Source organism: Pongo pygmaeus, chromosome 2, assembly GCF_028885625.2.
Source record: "Pongo pygmaeus isolate AG05252 chromosome 2, NHGRI_mPonPyg2-v2.0_pri, whole genome shotgun sequence".
Classification (NCBI taxonomy): domain Eukaryota; kingdom Metazoa; phylum Chordata; class Mammalia; order Primates; family Hominidae; genus Pongo; species Pongo pygmaeus.
Genome location: NC_085930.1, coordinates 55,504,422 through 55,521,469, shown reverse-complemented (window position 1 = coordinate 55,521,469; position 17,048 = coordinate 55,504,422). Strand labels below are relative to the sequence as shown.

General features: G+C 39.3%; 1 protein-coding gene across 2 annotated transcripts in view; it reads right to left on the bottom strand.

The window, feature by feature from the left end:
• Positions 1–17,048, bottom strand: part of PARP14 (poly(ADP-ribose) polymerase family member 14) — a 51,908-nt gene continuing 34,860 nt past the window's right edge. The window contains exons 10-17 of one of the 2 annotated variants that reach the window (XM_054482084.2): positions 16,508–16,657; positions 16,147–16,209; positions 15,653–15,820; positions 11,829–12,035; positions 11,148–11,747; positions 9,719–9,852; positions 2,883–3,057; positions 1–2,560 (exon numbers count right to left, since the gene is read on the bottom strand). In XM_054482084.2, the coding sequence (XP_054338059.1) occupies positions 2,271–2,560; positions 2,883–3,057; positions 9,719–9,852; positions 11,148–11,747; positions 11,829–12,035; positions 15,653–15,820; positions 16,147–16,209; positions 16,508–16,657 (1,787 nt within the window). In that variant the 3' untranslated portion in view covers positions 1–2,270. Of the gene's footprint in view, positions 2,561–2,882; positions 3,058–9,718; positions 9,853–11,147; positions 12,036–15,652; positions 15,821–16,146; positions 16,210–16,507; positions 16,658–17,048 lie in introns of both variants that reach the window. The other variant, XM_063661668.1, reaches the window with a different exon arrangement.

Sequence of the window (17,048 nt, the reverse complement as noted above, 5' to 3'; positions counted from 1 at the left end):
TGACAGTTTTCAAGTATTTTATTTGAAAAGGAGCAAAATGACAGTTGACATATTTAGATTGAGGATAACTATAACATTACTGAATGGATTATTATTCTTCAGTGCGATACACCCTGATATTCAGCCTTGCCCTGAGTTAATCAAATCACTGGAGAACAAAAGCGAATAACAGCAGGTCTCTCTTTTTTATTCCAGTTTCTTACATTTATTGTCAATGATGAATTCAGATGCCAGTGGCCTGCCTAGAAAGCCACTCTTAAGCAACAAGGAGTCTGCCAATCCACTTAAAAAACAAACCACAAGCGAAAAAAATCTAAAACGTCTATGTTAATGAAGCAGCAACTGTGGCCCCCTAGCCTCCTCCACTTCAAGTACAGGTGTTCCCAGCAGATATAAGTCCCTTAATCCTCCCATCGACCTAGCATCTGATGTGCTATCTGCATTGGCTCCATGTCAGTATCAGCTCTGGCCTTGGCCTACAGAGCTTCAAATGAAGAGACTGTAATAGAAGAAGCCAGAAGGAAAAAACAAACAAGGGAAGATGGGGGTATTTCGAGACTGTCGGAGGTGTTCCTGAATCGGTGGTATTAATCTAGAGGCCATGTTCTGCAGTGGGAGAGCAATGGGCTTGACATCACAGGGACCAAGATTCAGTTGCCGGCTCTGAGGGTTCCTGCCTAGGTGATCTCAGCCAAGGAAGCTTCTTGCACTCTGAGCATGTTTCCTCAAGTTTCAAATGCAGAGATAATTCTGACCTTACAGGAATTGAGACAATGTGTGTGAAAGCACCTATTTTACTACCTGGCACACAATCTAGGTGCTCAATAGATGGTGTTTGAATCTTAAACTTACCTGGGGAAATTTTTAAAACTTCACCATTCAGTAGATAGGAGTTAGCAAATTAGCAATATGACTGCTTACTTCCTTTGGTTTATTTATACATAAGGCTTTAAAATCATCAAAAGCTAGGCTGTCAAGGAAAATATACTATTTAATAATCTTAGAGTTCATTTAATCTTAGCACAGGGGAAGGGTTTCACAATGAAGCTGTGTAGCAGGCATTATCCCATTGTTATCACTGGGCAGAACAAAGACCAATGAGTAGACACTATAAGAAGACACACTGGCTGGTCACGGTGGCTCACACCTGTAATCCCAGCAGTTTGGGAGGCCGAGGCGGGTGGATCACCTGAGGTTGGGAGTTCGAGACCAGCCTGTCCAACATGGAGAAACCTCGTCTCTACTAAAAATACAAAATTAGCCGGGTGTGTTAGCGCATGCCTGTAATCCCAGCTACTCGGGAGACTCAGGCAGGAGAATCACTTGAACCTGGGAGGCAGTGGCTGCAGTGAGCTGAGATCGCACCATTGCACTCCAGCCTGGGCAACAAGAGTGAAACTCCGTCTCAAAAAAAAAAAAAAAAAAAAAAAAAAAAAAAAAAAAGGCACATTTTGGTTCAGCATTAAAAAAAGCCTTCTGGCAATTGGAGCCAGGGTTGTGCTGCGCAACTCCATGGGGCAGGATTCTCCTAGACCACAGCCACATCACAGCTCCTGAACCGTGCAGAGTGCAAGTACACTGCAGTCCCAGAGCCCTGGCCAGAGCTGTCCCACATGTCACTGGCTAGTTTGTGAAGAATGAAGTTCCGTCATGGAATCTGTTCAATTTGAGGTAAAGTGATAGTAAGTCAAGAATGTTAAAGAGATAGTTCCTACTTTGGATGGGAGTCTGACTAGGCTTTTTTTCATTCTTCGTTGGTTTGTCAAACATTTATGGAGTATCCATTGTACATCAGGCACAGACCTCATCCCAAGGGAAAAAAATTGACTAAGATACCATCCCTGCTCCCAAGGAAGACAGAAGCCCTACCCACTGGGTAATACTGTGCTCCCCACAGCACTATGGCATCCTGACATGGGGCCTGTCTCCTGCAGTGGCAGCTGTGCTTAGCTGTGCCCTCTGTCTATAAGATTGTTATTCTCTCCTTCCTGAAAATACAAACCTTTTCTTTTCCCACAGATTTGATGTCCATACTTGTGGACACACAGTTGCAGCTGCATTATCTCATTTAAATTTTCCAAGTTATTTGCTCTCAAGATAAGTTCATTTCCATTATGAAAGAGAAGCTGAAGAAAGACTGACTTCAGCGACAAAGAATGATCCCTGGATATTAGAAAAATCTGTTAAGAGGAATAAAAAAAAGCTAAAACTTGTTTTACAACTAGATATGTACAAATGGATAATAATTTTGTGGGAAGGATACCAAAGTGTTATTTTCTAAAAGTAATAAGGTACTCTGGATATGCTTGGTAGTCATAAAATACCACAAATAAACTTGGATGGTTCACATTATCTGTGACAGTGTCATACAGGTCAGTAGGATTTTGAGGGTTCTTTGAAGGAGGCACAATTAATGAATGATTTCCGTGTGTATAGATTCCAGTGAGTACTCGCACATAATACACATGCTTTCTCCCATTTGCGTCTGGTCTGGAGTACGTATCATTGGCAGAATAATTGGCATTGACAGCAAAATAGGTTCCCTTTCCATATGCCACAGCTGTGAAAAGAAAAACCATTTTTAAGCATTTCAAATTTAATGTAAAATTTGATATGTTGGCCCAATCTGTTAAATAATGTTTTTTCTAAAGCCTCTCTTAAATTTTTTTGTGTGTGCTTTTCACTTTTAATCATCAATTTTTCTACCTAGAAGGGCCAGTCAGTCCCTTTTCGGATGAAATACAGTGAGTCCCACCCTGAAACTCGGGCTGCAACATGGCCACCAATGATGGGGGACCACAATTAATCCACACTGTCCCAGCCAACTCGGGCTCTCATGGCTGATGCCTCATTCCAAGCAGCCAGATTACTCGCTTCCTTACCATTCTTTCCGGCATAGCTGCGGTTAAAGCCATTTCGATTGACGTGTGGCACGGAGCTGGCATCTGTCCCATGGAAGAGTTGCTTCTCATTCATTGTCTGGCCATTCTTGGCATCCATAGTTTTTTTCTTTGCCTGGTAGCTATTCCAGAGATCTGGATTCTGGATCCTCTCAATCTGCAAATTAATAAAGAAAAATATTCTGCCAGTTCCAAGGGCACTTGCCAATATACAGCAAATGAAACATGATCACTATGTTTCATAAATAAAAGCACACTAAACAGCAAATCCAATGCCAGACGGCAGCTTTCTGCATTCAGAAACCTTTTTAGATCCAGTGTTTCATAAAAACAGGCAATGGGAAGAATGTTGGTTTAATTTTTAACATCTTTTATGTACTGCATGAGAGCAAACAAGGTTTAGGATTTCAAGTACTCATGACATGAATTCTGCTGACCCAGCCTCTGCAACTTCTGCTTTTTACACATACTCTAATGACTGCTCCTGTTGCTGTCCACCTCACTTTGCACTTTGCCTCTCACCACCTCAGTCCTTCTGGGATACGGGTTGACCTAGTTGTGTACTAACAGTAAGAGAAGCAACAGAGTATCTAGGCAAGAATGAAATTAACTAATGAAAATTAATCTCTGGTCCAGTTGGAAGACCGGAACATGAATCTTGAATGTTGTAGACCAAAGTGGCCATGCTTTGACCATACTCTTTAGGCAGTGGCCTCCAGGGCGGTGGTGGAAACTGCTTGGGTCCTGGGTTGCAGTTCTACTTCTAAACTCCCCTAGTCACCAAGTAGTAGCAGTTTCATAAGGTTGTCCTGGGAAGACTGAGGGGTGGGTAAAGGTGGCCAAAGTCCCTCATGGAAATGCACAAGGTAAAGGTTCCATGTTGTCCATGTTGTCAGAATGTTTTCCATTTTGGAGAACTCTCAGGCTTAACACCATTACCTGCCATCATCTGGTTCTTTTTTTTTTTTTTTTTTTTTTTTTCCAGTTTTGGGTTTTCTCTTTTTAATTGAGATACAATTCACACTCTAATTCAAAGTCTCGGCATTAACATATATTTTGTTGATCTGGTTTATGATTTTAAAATTATTTTTCCTTTGTATTCTTTACCTACAGCTAAATTTCTAATCTTCAAAATGCCTACATTCATTTTATTTCATTTACCTTACATTCTATCTTACTCATTTTTAAAGCTTTCAACATTTTTTGAGTTTTGAAATAATTCTCAATTTCTTAGTCTCTTAATTCTTAAATTTAAAGAGGTTCTTTCTTACCCTTTAAAATTTTAAAAAATAATTATGTCAAGTAATTTTTGAATATAGTAACCTGATTCTATATTTCTCATGGGATAAATTCTAAGGTAAAAAAAATGCAAATAAATCTTAAACTTTATTTAGTAGGTTTATTATTAGCAGCAGATGTCTAGCCAGGGTAGATTACTTTTATCAGACCAACCTCTCACCAACAACTACTAGAAGAGCTAGAGAGGGAGAAAAGTCTATTTGAAGGCATCAAGGATTTGATAAGCTAAGATTGCAGAGAGAAGGGAAGTATGGTGAAACAGTAAAATCAGAAGACAATAATTTCTTCAAAGTGCTGAAAGAAAATAATTGCCATCCCAAATTCTATGCCCAGCAAAAATATCCTTCAAAGAATGAAAGAGAAATAGACATTTTCAGATAAATAAAAACTGAGAGAATTCATCACTACCAGATCTGCATTGGAAGAAATACTAAATCTAGATGAAAAATTATCCCAGATGGAAGCATGGAAATATAGGAAGAATTGAAGGACACTGGAAATAAATGGTAAATATGTTGGTACATATAAATAAATATAAACAAATTAAAAATGTTTCATCAGGTTTCAAGTATAAATAGAATTAAAATGCATGTTAAAAGCAACACAAAAAGCAGAAGAGAGATAAATAAGGCTTAAAGTATTCAAAGGTCTTTGCATTGTCTGGGGAATGATGAATATACTAATTTACATTACAGTTCAATAAGTCAAGGATGCATGTTATAATCTCTAGGGTAAGCAATGAAAGAACTAGAATGTATAACTAACAACATAATGGGAGTGAAAATGAAATAGAAATAATGCAAAAGAAACCAGGAAAAGATAAAAAAGAACAAAGAATAGATATGATAAATAGAAAACAGAGATTAATATGGTAAATTTAAACCCAAACATATCAGTAAGTACAGTAAGTAAGATTAAGTACTCCAGTTAAAAGATAAAAGATTGTCAGGCTGGATGATGAAAAGCAAAACTCAAGTATATGTTGCTATCAAGAGACACATCTTAAATGTACAGTTATTATAAGATTAAAAGAAAAAGAGTGGGAAAAGATATACCATAACATGCTAACAATAACCAAAAGAAAGCTGGCATAGCTATTTTAATATTGCTAATAATAATTTTGGTATGATAATTTTGAAACAATTGTATGTATTCTACAGGATGAAACAAGTAAGAATGTATTATTATTAAAAGCCAAAATTTCTATTGTACACAAAATGACATAAAATATTAAGATATTAAGAAAAAATTTTTCAACATTAAATTTTAATTGAAAACATGAATATGGCTGGGTGCCATGGCTCACACTTGTAATCCCAGCACTCTGAGAGACAGAGGTGGGTGGATCCCAGCACTTTTGAAGTCAAAAGTTTGAAACCAGCCTGGATAACACAGACTCCATCTCTACCAAAAAAAAAAAAAAAAAAAAATAGGTGTGGTGGCATGTGCCTGTAGCCCCAGCTACTCTAGAGTCTGAGTGGGGAGGATTGCTTGAGCCCAGGAGTTGGAAGCTACAGTAAGCTATGATCACGCCGCTGCACTCCAGCTGGAATGACAGAGCAAAACTTTGCCTCAAAAAAAAAAAGAAAACATAAATACGAGTTCATGATTTTCTTAGCTCTAGCCGCAAAGACCCTGGAAGCAGCAACACCTCAATAGCAGTGAACACACGCAACACACGACTCTTGGTTTCTCACTACCATTCCTCACTAAAAGGTAACATGGCTTCTTAGAAAAATGTCTGATTCCAGGCATGAGACAAGGAAAGTACAGGATGAGCAAGACAAATCTCATGGCAAAAAGTAAAGAAATGCTCAAAGATTAATGGGGTCATTAAAAGACACGGGAGCCAACTTCCTGCCAGCCAAATGGAGGATAATTTGTACATCTAACAGAATAATCACTGTAATTAAATATAACATACTGATTTTTTTCAAAATCAAGAAAAAAGAACATTTATTCTTCAAAAAAATGCCAAATAACATATACAGAGGGAACGACAGAATTAGAAAATCAACATCCTGCAATCTCCAGTGTAATGATGGATTCAGGCAAGGATCATCAATGGAAGTGAAAATCAATCAGTACAAGGTTGTTGGGGAACAGGATACTCGTATGCTGACGAAGTATCATCCCACAGATAATCTACTGATTCCAGTGAAGAGAAATGGTGGTCACCAACTTAACTAGTGATCAAACTTAGCATCATTAATAGTGGGATGCCCTTACCATCTGAGGTTCCTGATGTGATGTATCACCTATGAAGTATTCTTGCAAAAAATATTTATCTGAATTTACTCAAACCTTTCAACCTAACTCAGCTTACCAGAAATAAAGAGGATAGAGAAATAAATGATATTATCAAGAATCAGATAAGTCTAGAATCTGTAAAACTGGCACAGATTCTCCCACAAAAATCAAGGCATGACAGATCCAGAATGTGATACATTCTACAATACAATTGGCTTAAACTCTAAAAAATTCGTGTCATGAAAAATAATTTTTTAAATGCAAGAGAACTATTCTATATTAGAAGACACAAAGGAGACATAATGTCCAAACAGTGTGTGAAGTCAGACTGGGGTTGGGGAGGGGGAGTTACAAGAGATTTTTTTGAACAACTGGAAAAATTAGAATATGGACTGTGGCCAGATGTGGTGGCTCACACCTGTAATCCCAACACTTCGGGAGGCTGAGGTGGGGGGATCACGTGAGGTCAGGAGTTCGAGACCAGCCTGGCCAACATGGTGAAACCCCATCTCTACTAAAAATACAAAAAAAAATTAGCCGGCTGTGGTGGTGGGCACCTGCAATCTCAGCTACTTGGGAGGCTGAGGCAGGAGAATCGCTTGCAACAGGTAGGCGGAGGTTGCAGTAAGCCGAGATCGCGCCACTGCACTCCAGCCTGGGTGAAAGAGCAAGACTCCGTCTCGGGGGGAAAAAAAAAAGAGAATATGAACTGTATATTGGATATTACTGAATTAATGTTAAGTTTTTAATTGGGATAATGGCATTGCCACAATTTAGGACGATGTCTTTAATTGGGAGATACTTGCTAAAATAGGAGTATCATGATGTCTGCAACTTACCTTCAAATGCTTCAGCAAAAACAACAGGGAGAGAAAGCAAAAGTGGCAAAATTGTTGAATCTAAGTGGAAGGCTTATGGATATTAAAAACCTTAATCATAAGACATAATAGTCATAGAGGATGACAGACCACCCATTTTTTATGTTATTTTCAGAATTCTAGGGACCTCCATGGAGGCTCCTTAAGTACTACCCACACCTCTGCTTTTATCTGGTTCATACACTGGGATTTCACATGATTTTATTGAAAAAAAAGGTTTCACTGCAAAAAAGTGTTGAAATCAATTCTCTGGCCAGGGTCTGCCAATACACAGCAGGCATCCACAGGGCCCACTGTAGATATTGCTAGTCAACCAGAACATTCATTCCTGCTCAATCTAAACTTAGCATCTCATCACAATATGCCAATCAGCCACTACCAGTTAGTAGTAATTGGTACTTGGAGTGAGACTTACTTGTTATCTCAGAAATAGACCATCATAGAGCTGCATACTTGAATCATATTGTCTTGGTGCCTCATAGAATTGTTTTCATTCAATCAGGCATCGGTTTTGTTCAACCAGTTTTACATTAAAAAAAAACAGTGGTATAAAAGTTGATGTTGAATTTATTGTGAGGATGATGTTGAGGATATTTTCTAGTACTTGATCCACAAGAGAAATCTCTTAGGAGTCAGTCTCAGTATTGTGAGGAGCTGTGAGCCTCCTTATCAAATGGTTTGCTTTTTGATTTATGGACATTATGAGTCTTGTATCTGAATGTTTACTTCTTGCTTTGTCTACTAGGAAGCTCAGGGACAAATTGGTAACCTCATGTTGTATATTTTTGAGAACTAGCATTTTGTCTGTATTATCTTATTTTCCCTGCCATTCTTTTCTCTTTAACCATTTTTCTTTGTATATTTATTTTATCTGAAGGTATAGTTTATATCTTTGTAGGGCACTGTGAATCTTTTTAAGTTATTGTGTACTTAACAACATGAATAAACAGTGTTGGCAGTTCGAATAGAGAGTAAGAAAAATTTGCAAAGAAAGAAAATGCAGGTCTTACTGGCAGACTTGTTATGGTGGATCAAAGATCTCTGGCTTTACTCAGAAAGTGGTAGAACCAAAAACAGAAATGAGGAAGGAAAGGGAAAGAGAATTACTTACATATGATGCATTAGATTTTAGAGAAGTTGATTTTGCAGTTAGATATTCAAGTGGAGATTTTTTTTTTTTTTTTTTTGAGACGGAGTCTCACTCTTTGTGGACCAGGCTGGAGTGCAGTGGCATGATCTCAGCTCACTGTAATCTCTGCCACCCATGTTCAAGCAATTATCCTGCCTCAGCCTCCCAAGTAGGTGGGATTATAGGCACCTGCCAACATGCCTGGCTAATTTTTGTAGTTTTAGTAGAGACGGGGTTTCACCATCTTCACCAGGATGGTCTTGAACCCCTGACCTCGTGATCCACCCGCCTCGGCCTCCCAAAGTGCTGGGATTACAGGCGTGAGCCACTGCGCCCGGCCTCAAGTGGAGATTTTTTTAGGCCACTGGGAGTATGTTCTAGAACTTGAGTCAAAGACCCAGGTTGGTAATGTTGATTTGGGAGCTATCGACATTGAACTAATAGTTGAATCCAAGAAGGGTAAATATATTCCCTGGTGAGGTACAGAGACAAAAAACCCTTTAAGCATAAGTGGCGTGAATAAAGCTAGAATTAGGGGTTTGGAAGAGAAACAGAGTGCCTGCAAAAATGAAAAGAAAATTAGTCAAGGAAAAAAAAAGAATCATAATAATTTTGCTAGAGAAGTCAAGGAAAATATAATTTCAAAGAGCAATATCAATAATGTTTAAAAATGGAAGAAGATGCCAAAATAATTGGTTGTTTTTATTTGAGAGCAGGATCTCGCTATGTTACCCAGACTGGCCTCAAACTCCTGGGCTCCTGCAATCCTTCCACCTCAGCCTCCCGATAGCTGGGACTACAGGCATGAATCATCACACTCACCTGCCCAAAATAATTGTGATAAACGAGAAAAGGGCTGCTGGCTTTATCAAGGAAACACTGTTGATCTGCGAATAATGGGGCAGAGTAACATGGTCCTGATCTGAGGAGCCTCTGCATGGCTCTCTGTGGAATTTGCTAGCTATCAAATCCAATTTTAAAGCCATATCTTTGAATTTGTATTAGCTTGCTTCACAAAGTAAATACATGTCTTTAGTGTTCTCTCATATTACAATCAAATATTGTAATCACTGACACAAGAATCTTAATGCCTCAGTAATTATGGTCACATGAGTAGAATCTAGAATCTACTAATTACCATACAAATTCTAATTCTGGGTTTAAAAAAATGTGATAGGAAGTGAATGAAAATGGATTTTATATAGGACCATGACAGAACTTATTTCCACCATCCAGAAACTACATTCTAGCAGAAGGCTTACCTTCTCTATTCTGAAGTGTGAGCAGGTCTGATTAAACTTGCTTGCCACCGTGTTGTACTCAGGATCACCAGGTAGCAGCTCCACCACACACAAATTCTGCTGCTTCATATCACTCCAGTGTGCAGGGATGTCAACTGCAAAGGAGACATTTGAGGATGCCCTCATACATCCCTGGTACACTCTGGAAAATTTAGTATCTGTGTTCTTGTTTTACTATCTCCCAATTCTAAGCATTCAAAAAGTTCCTTATCTTTCTAGGAGAACGCTTTTCAAAGCATGAACAACAGACAACCTACATCAGAACCAACTGGAATGCTTGTTAAACAAAAAAAAGGAAAGCCACAGATCAACTGAATCAGTATCTGTGAGGGGCAGAGCCTGTATGTCTGCCTCCTAAGTTTGGATCATACTACGATTTGAGAACTGTTGGTGCAGTATAACTCATCTGTGTTTTCTTTTCAATCTCTAGTAGTCACAATTTAACAATAAATTATTTCCCTACAGTGTTCTAAGTAGTTGCTGTTTTGTTTATGCATGGATTTTTGCCAGAACTCCTCACCATCACCACCACAGGCACTCTACATCTATTTTTTCATTATTCTTCATAGCATCTTTAAGAGGCAGTTAGGTGGCAGATTTTGCTATGTGACAGGCTATGGTGACAGCTCTGTCTTCTCCTCTGCTAAGCAGAATACTATATGTGATTTATCATTTCCCCAGGGTTGCTCAGAGTTTCAGGAATCTGTTCACACTGATCTCACAAGAGATAAATATAGTGTAATGGAAGCCAATTTACTTGTTTTCAAAGGGGACTTAATCTGGTTTGAAGGTAGGAAGGGCTGCCTACACAAGACAGGCCTTCCCTTCTTGGAGAGTAGGTCTAGTCAGAGAATCTGAAGCCTGCTTCCTGACATGTATGTCAAGGAACCTTTTGCTCTCAGCAGAGGTGACTACTGGGAGAAATTCCTACAGGCTCCCGATCCTCCCTGGATTATCAGTCAGACACAGAGAGGGCACACCCTCTGACCAGGCTTTCCTTTCTGTTTTTCCCTTTGCCCTTTTGTTCTAGAAAACCTTGGGCCATCACTTTTCCTTTAAGCCTATGGTTTTCCTTCCCCTAATTGATGCAGCTGTTACCTTCTCAGCACAACTGGCTCTGGGAAGCTTATAAACTGTAGAGATGAGAACAAAGGTGAGATTTGACTATTGTTACCAAGAAGATAGTCATCTTCAGGCTTTTGGGTACATCCATTCTGGGTTTTCCTGGCCATAACGTAAGCTCTTTAAGCGCAGAGGCCACATTTTCTAGTTTATTTCATTAGTGTTACGTGAATTTTTTCCTATTTGAAATTCTGACGTATGTACAAAATAGTGTTATGCCCAAAGTAGATGTGAAATAGTGGATGACAAGTATGAATGTTTAACTCACCTTTGGATTTCGTGAGGCGCTGAACAGATAAACTGTGGCCCTTTGCATCTGTGGCAGTGTATGTGTTCAAGTTCACTGTGTAGTGCCGATGATTAATTTTGACATCAATTGTTTTTTTCTTTTCTCTCCTTGCATCCTCTAATTTCAGATTGGTCATTTTGTTAAAACGATGAAAAGTGTTATTGTCATTATACTGCCATTCTATAAACTCACTGATACAATCTGCCCGGGATTCCTGTTCTTTGGCCAATCGAACTCTCTTGATCATTGCCTCAATTTCATCTCTAGCCTGCATCACATCTCTGCTAATTCCCAAAACCTTAATCAAAGGTCTCTTATGGTCCAGGGAAATGTTAATATTTAACTTCTTCTGCAGCTCATTCAACTCCTGATACTCCTTTTCATCAAAGTATTTGATGCACTCATCTTCACTGGTGTAAGGACACTGTTCTTTTTCAATCAGGTCTTGTAGCCAGGAGATAGCGTGTTCCACACACGTGACATTTTCACCACACACCCGAAAAGTTGCTGATTCTGTTTTCTTTTCCAAAACCAAATTATTCTTTTTTTTGGGAGATTGCTTTGAAAAGCCCAAAAATGCTAAAAAGAAAAGGAAGATTAGGTATTTCCCATGTGACATCAACGTTATAAACGTGCATTTCATAAAAACAAACAACTCACATGCAAGTTTAGACATCACAGACTGTTGGGAAGAAACCTGAGTCCCTTCTCTTTTCTTCATGTTGGCATAAAACACATCCAGTACTTGAGGCAGAAAGATAACAACTTTAACTTTTTTCACAGACTGGGCTGATCCTTTCTGGACAAAGTCTTCAATGGCATCAATTATGGCTTCAGCAACCTTATCTGGGTCTTGTTTGGCACTTCCTGGAAAAGCAAATAATAAAATTGCTGAAGGACAAAAAAGCCCCAAGTGGAAGGCTGAGGAATAAATTAGGGTTTCCAATGCTCAGAGAATAAATGCCCACTCCTCAATTCTTGCATCATTGTGGAATTTTCTAACAAAGCGTCAGCAAACACTTTTGAAGTCTTAGATGCAATGAAGCGTTTTTGTTCCAGGATGTCAGGAAGCCCACAGCCTAGCAGTGAACAAAGGACCCAGAAATCTGACTTTTGGTGTCTGACAATCATATCTACTCTATTCAACTGATCCCAGCTCTTTGTGTTCCTCCTCTCCTATTACAGAGCACAAGTAGCTTTTCTTCTTAGCTCACTAGTGTCCTTGAAATTTCGTAAAAAGCAGATGCTAATATATGTTGACATAAAATACTTTTTAAAGATGAAAATCTTTTTTTGGATCAGTCATCACTTGATTTTATGTATGTATCCTTATTCTCCCAGATATCTCTGGGAACCTAATTTGAACTAAGCAACATTTTGTAAGACACCCAGTGCTATAGGCTATTTGTTATAATCTATAATTTTTCAGATACAAGTTATCTATAAGCCTCCAAGAAGCCTTTCCCTCCACACTCAGTGAGATTTTAGCTGACCAACAGGATTCAAGGTAGCCACCTGGAGCAGAGCGTTTCCTGTTTTCAGCATACTCCATATCCTCCTTCTCAAGCCATGAAAGCGACAGCCTAGGTAAGATCATGAAAAGTCTCTTCCCAGCTGTGGGAACAGTCCCATGTGAATAACAGCTGGCAAAGTCACATGATGGGCAATGTAAAAGTTCCTTGGCCAAGCTGATGTGACAGACTAAGAGCCCACCTGGCTAATTGTTGTTGATGGTACCCACCACTATTGCAGAAAAAGAGTAGGCTTCTTTGACTTGGCTATGCTGACAATTGTGGGAATGTAGACAACCCCACATAAAATTAACCAAGAGGGGTTGTTTAAATCTTTTTAAATCAGATGATCAGAGAAAGAGGGAAATTCTCTTTTGCAAAGCTGTAATTTTCTCATGGTATTTTGAAGAGTTTATATGGACACATTCAGTTACACTCATTCACTTTCAAGAAACATCTGTTATGTCCTATCACTGGCTAGATACTCACTAGGCACTTATCAGAACACAGATGATGTGATATGTGGGGATGAACAGGCGATCAATTGGTGAAATATGGAAAATTGAGGGAAAGGCTATGCCAGATAGAACTATGTAATGGGTATATGTTCAGCCTGGCATGTATGCAGAACAGACCTAGTTTTGAGGAAGATAAGTCTGGAGGGGTATGGAGGAAGCATGGAGTGGGGAGCCCAGGTCTAGTTAGGAGGCTGTAATAAAAGCTTAGTCAAAAGACAAGAGCTGAACAAAAAGAGGAGGCCAGAATGAAGAGTAGGGATTGAGGAGCTATTTTGGAAGTAAAGTCAGGAATACCTAGGGACCAGCTGGGTTTGTCCTTGACCTTTCCCTTTCTGTCTTTTGCCATACACATACCTTCACTATATCATGGTTCACGTTGCATTGCAGTTGTTTGTTTGCATACCTGTCTCTCACACTGGGCTCGGTGCTCCTTGTGAACTGGATCCTTTTCTTAGTTATCTTTCTATCTCCAGAGCCTAAACATGGTGCCTTGCAGATGCAGGCACTCAGTAAATATTCAATCAAATAATTCCTAAGCTAATGAAGATCGGAGTGATGAAGAGGGTAGAGTCAAGGACTCTAGATGGAAAGTGATGTTTTTCACATGATTGGGGATATAAGAGGAAGGGCAGGTTTGGGGAGATGACAAGGAATGGGAGTTTGGAGTCTGCACTGAGCTTGAGGTGATCACAGGTATTGCTGACCACCTAGTCTCTCCTCTTATGCAGGTGTCTTTAAGGAACAGAGAGGAAGCTCCTTTAACTGCCAGAGGCTGTCTTGATTACAGTCTTAATTCAACTCATACACACCACTTAAAGAGAAAGCTTCTACATCTATCAGTCTCAGGACCAGCTCAGGTGGTGATAAAGATAAGTAAAGAGCACATGCAAGGATAACCCACTAACCCTGATTTATTTGTGCTGACCAGCAATGCAGCCAGGTCAGTGGAAGAAACAACAGGATTGCAGTAGCCCAGAAATGCTCAAATGTGTACATATTTATACAAAACAAAAACTACCTTCTTTCTTTGTTTCTTCTTTTGACTCTACCAGGCACTCCTTTGGGAAGGTCTGCGGCACCCCTAAGCTGCCTGCTTTCTTGGCCCAAATCAACTGAAGGTGGAAACCCAAGACTAGAGCTCAGAGAAAAAAACAGATGGAGACAGAGACTGAGGAGTCATTGGTGGGTGTCCATAAAAGATAAGTAAGTAGAGAGATGATAGAGAGAGAGAGAGAGAGAGATAGATAGATAGATAGATAGATAGATAGACAGACAGACAGATGACTGATAGAGATAGGAGAAATGTTGGCTAATCTGCTAGGAATAGATGATACTCTAAGGAGAATGAAAACAAAGGGATCAAAAATTATACTTTTAGAAATAAAAAAGTTGTAAAATAGATATAGAATTCCATCTCAGAACATTATAAGAAATGGTACAGAATTACAGATATGGGTCAGAGGGTTAGAAGAAGGCCCAGAAATTGACAAGGATGGTTAAGTTTATTGAGGATAACCTTTTGGAAAGCCTAGAATGCCAGCATAAGAGATTCAAACTTAGATTCCCGAGCAACAGAATGACAGATCCGATGCTCACTATTCTCACACTGGAACAAGACAGCTCCGTTCACTTCAAGCCTAAGAATGTATGCCTCCCCTGACCAGCTCTCTGAAGGAGACCAAGCAAGAATTCCTAAAGAGCTCAAAGAACACCTGTGTAACAAAACTGCACATTCTGCACATGTACCCCAGAACTTAAAGTATAATTAAAAAAAAAAAAAAACACCTAACTAATGATAAATCCAGAGCGCCATCCTTATATATGAAAAATCATGCTATCATTACCTAGTTTTAGGAAAAGAAGAAAATCAAAGAAGCAAGTAGGCTGAAAAGAGGAAAGTGGAGAGTTGAGTTTCTGACCCACTAGGTTCTGGTGACTGAGAAGCTTCTACACAGAAATGCCCTGAGGCCAAGTGACACAGCTGACTGTTGAGCTGAAGCCTGGAAATATTCCTCTGGGAATCAGCTAGAGTGAGGTGGAAGTTGTTGTACTAATATTCTCCATGGAGAGGGGAAAGAGGAGGAAGCTAAGGACTGCATAATGGAGAATATGTAGGGAATGGAAAAAGGGAAAGTAACTGAGGAAAGAGAATGAGGGATGGCCTTTCCATTCTCTCCCTTCTCTTCCCCTCCTTACTTTCCCTTCCCTTCTTTCTGTCTCTCTAACATTCTAACACTCTCTTCAGTCTCCTGCATTTTGTTCCTCTTTTACTCAAACTATCCACAGGCTTTGTCATTCCCTTGGGAGTTGCCTTATGGGGAGGAAGCTGTCCACTCCTAGCTTAATGGTTGCTGCCCTGGGTCAGACTCAGCACTGACCACATTCACACTTAGCTCCAAATGAAAGGGAAAGTAGATGGCTTGGGATTTAGCCTTGACAGCCAGAGGCTACGAACCTGTCCCAATGGCTGGGAGGCAAATGGATGAGTAATTTTTTTTTTCACACTCCTGCAAAACAGAGGAAACTGAACTCTTGACATCATTTCCACCAATTACATGAATGATATTCTTGCACCTCAAAAATCCACCTCCGGTGATTATATAATCATTTTTGCGCTGCTGAGCTGGGAAACACAGACAAAAAGATGCAAAATTAGTAGATGTTGAACCCGTCCTTTGTTTAGAAAGCAAAATGTATAAAACTTGGCAAGTAAGCATTTTGTGAATAAAAAACTCCTGAAATACTATCTTTGATGGAATGCTATGACTTAACTTTACTTTTAACTGTGAGGTTACTTTTCATTTCTAAGTCTCTGTGATTGGAATTCTTTAGTAAAATGTATCATTTTAAAATTAGAGTGTTGTCTCCCCAACCCTAAGACTTTTCTCAGCCTCTCCACAGCCTCCCATACAATTACAACTTAGGACCAAAAAATAGAATGTGCCTTACCTTGCTGAGAACATTCCCTTTCTACATTTTGTCCGGCACATTCTAAAATTGCTTTGGAGACCCCTACATGAGAAAATCAAGATGATAACAAACATGAGTAAAAAACCACTATGGTATATTTGGATCATAAAGATTATCTAAATGCATTCTCCATCATCTGAGGAATCCTCTAATTGGGTATTGCTGATGACAAAGAAGAAAACTTCATAAAATAAACATTGTTAATTATGGAAAACCCTGTCAACATAATTTAAAAGTTATTAATTAACAAGCCAAAGTTATAAAAACCAGTTTGGCTATAGAAACCCTCCTTCATAGCATCTACCATTAACTATTGCACTCATCAAAATTGTACAAGTACCTGCTTTGAGATTAAATGAGTTTGATGTTGAATTTACAATCACATCTGCCTCTTCTTTCGTGATATCACCAGAAGCCACCTGGAAGATGATGGAGCCAATCTTCATTTCATACACACCTGAATCAGGGCTAGAAACAGTCCCATAAAAACCTGAAAAGAAAAGAAGTAAAGTCAATAACCAAGTCAACCACAGCAAGAATGACTTGGGTATCCTGCTCACATGTGACCCTCTTGTATGTCTTCCCTCTCTCTCTCTTTCTGTGACCTCTGGTCTTTAACCTGGACCTGCCCCTCAGCCTCAGTGATGATCTGTTTAAGAAAAAAGAATTAGAAAATAGAATCCATATCAAACATGAACTCTGGTGCTGGCCAAGGTGAAGTTAGCGTACTATAGCCTCTCTCTCCCATTGATTACAACTAAAAACAGGACAAATACAAAAAGCCACTACCCAAGAGCTCTGAAAAGTTACAATAACAGCAGACAGATTGAAGAAAGGTGACAAAACTTGCAGAAGCAATCTGCTAAGGGGGGCGGTTTTCC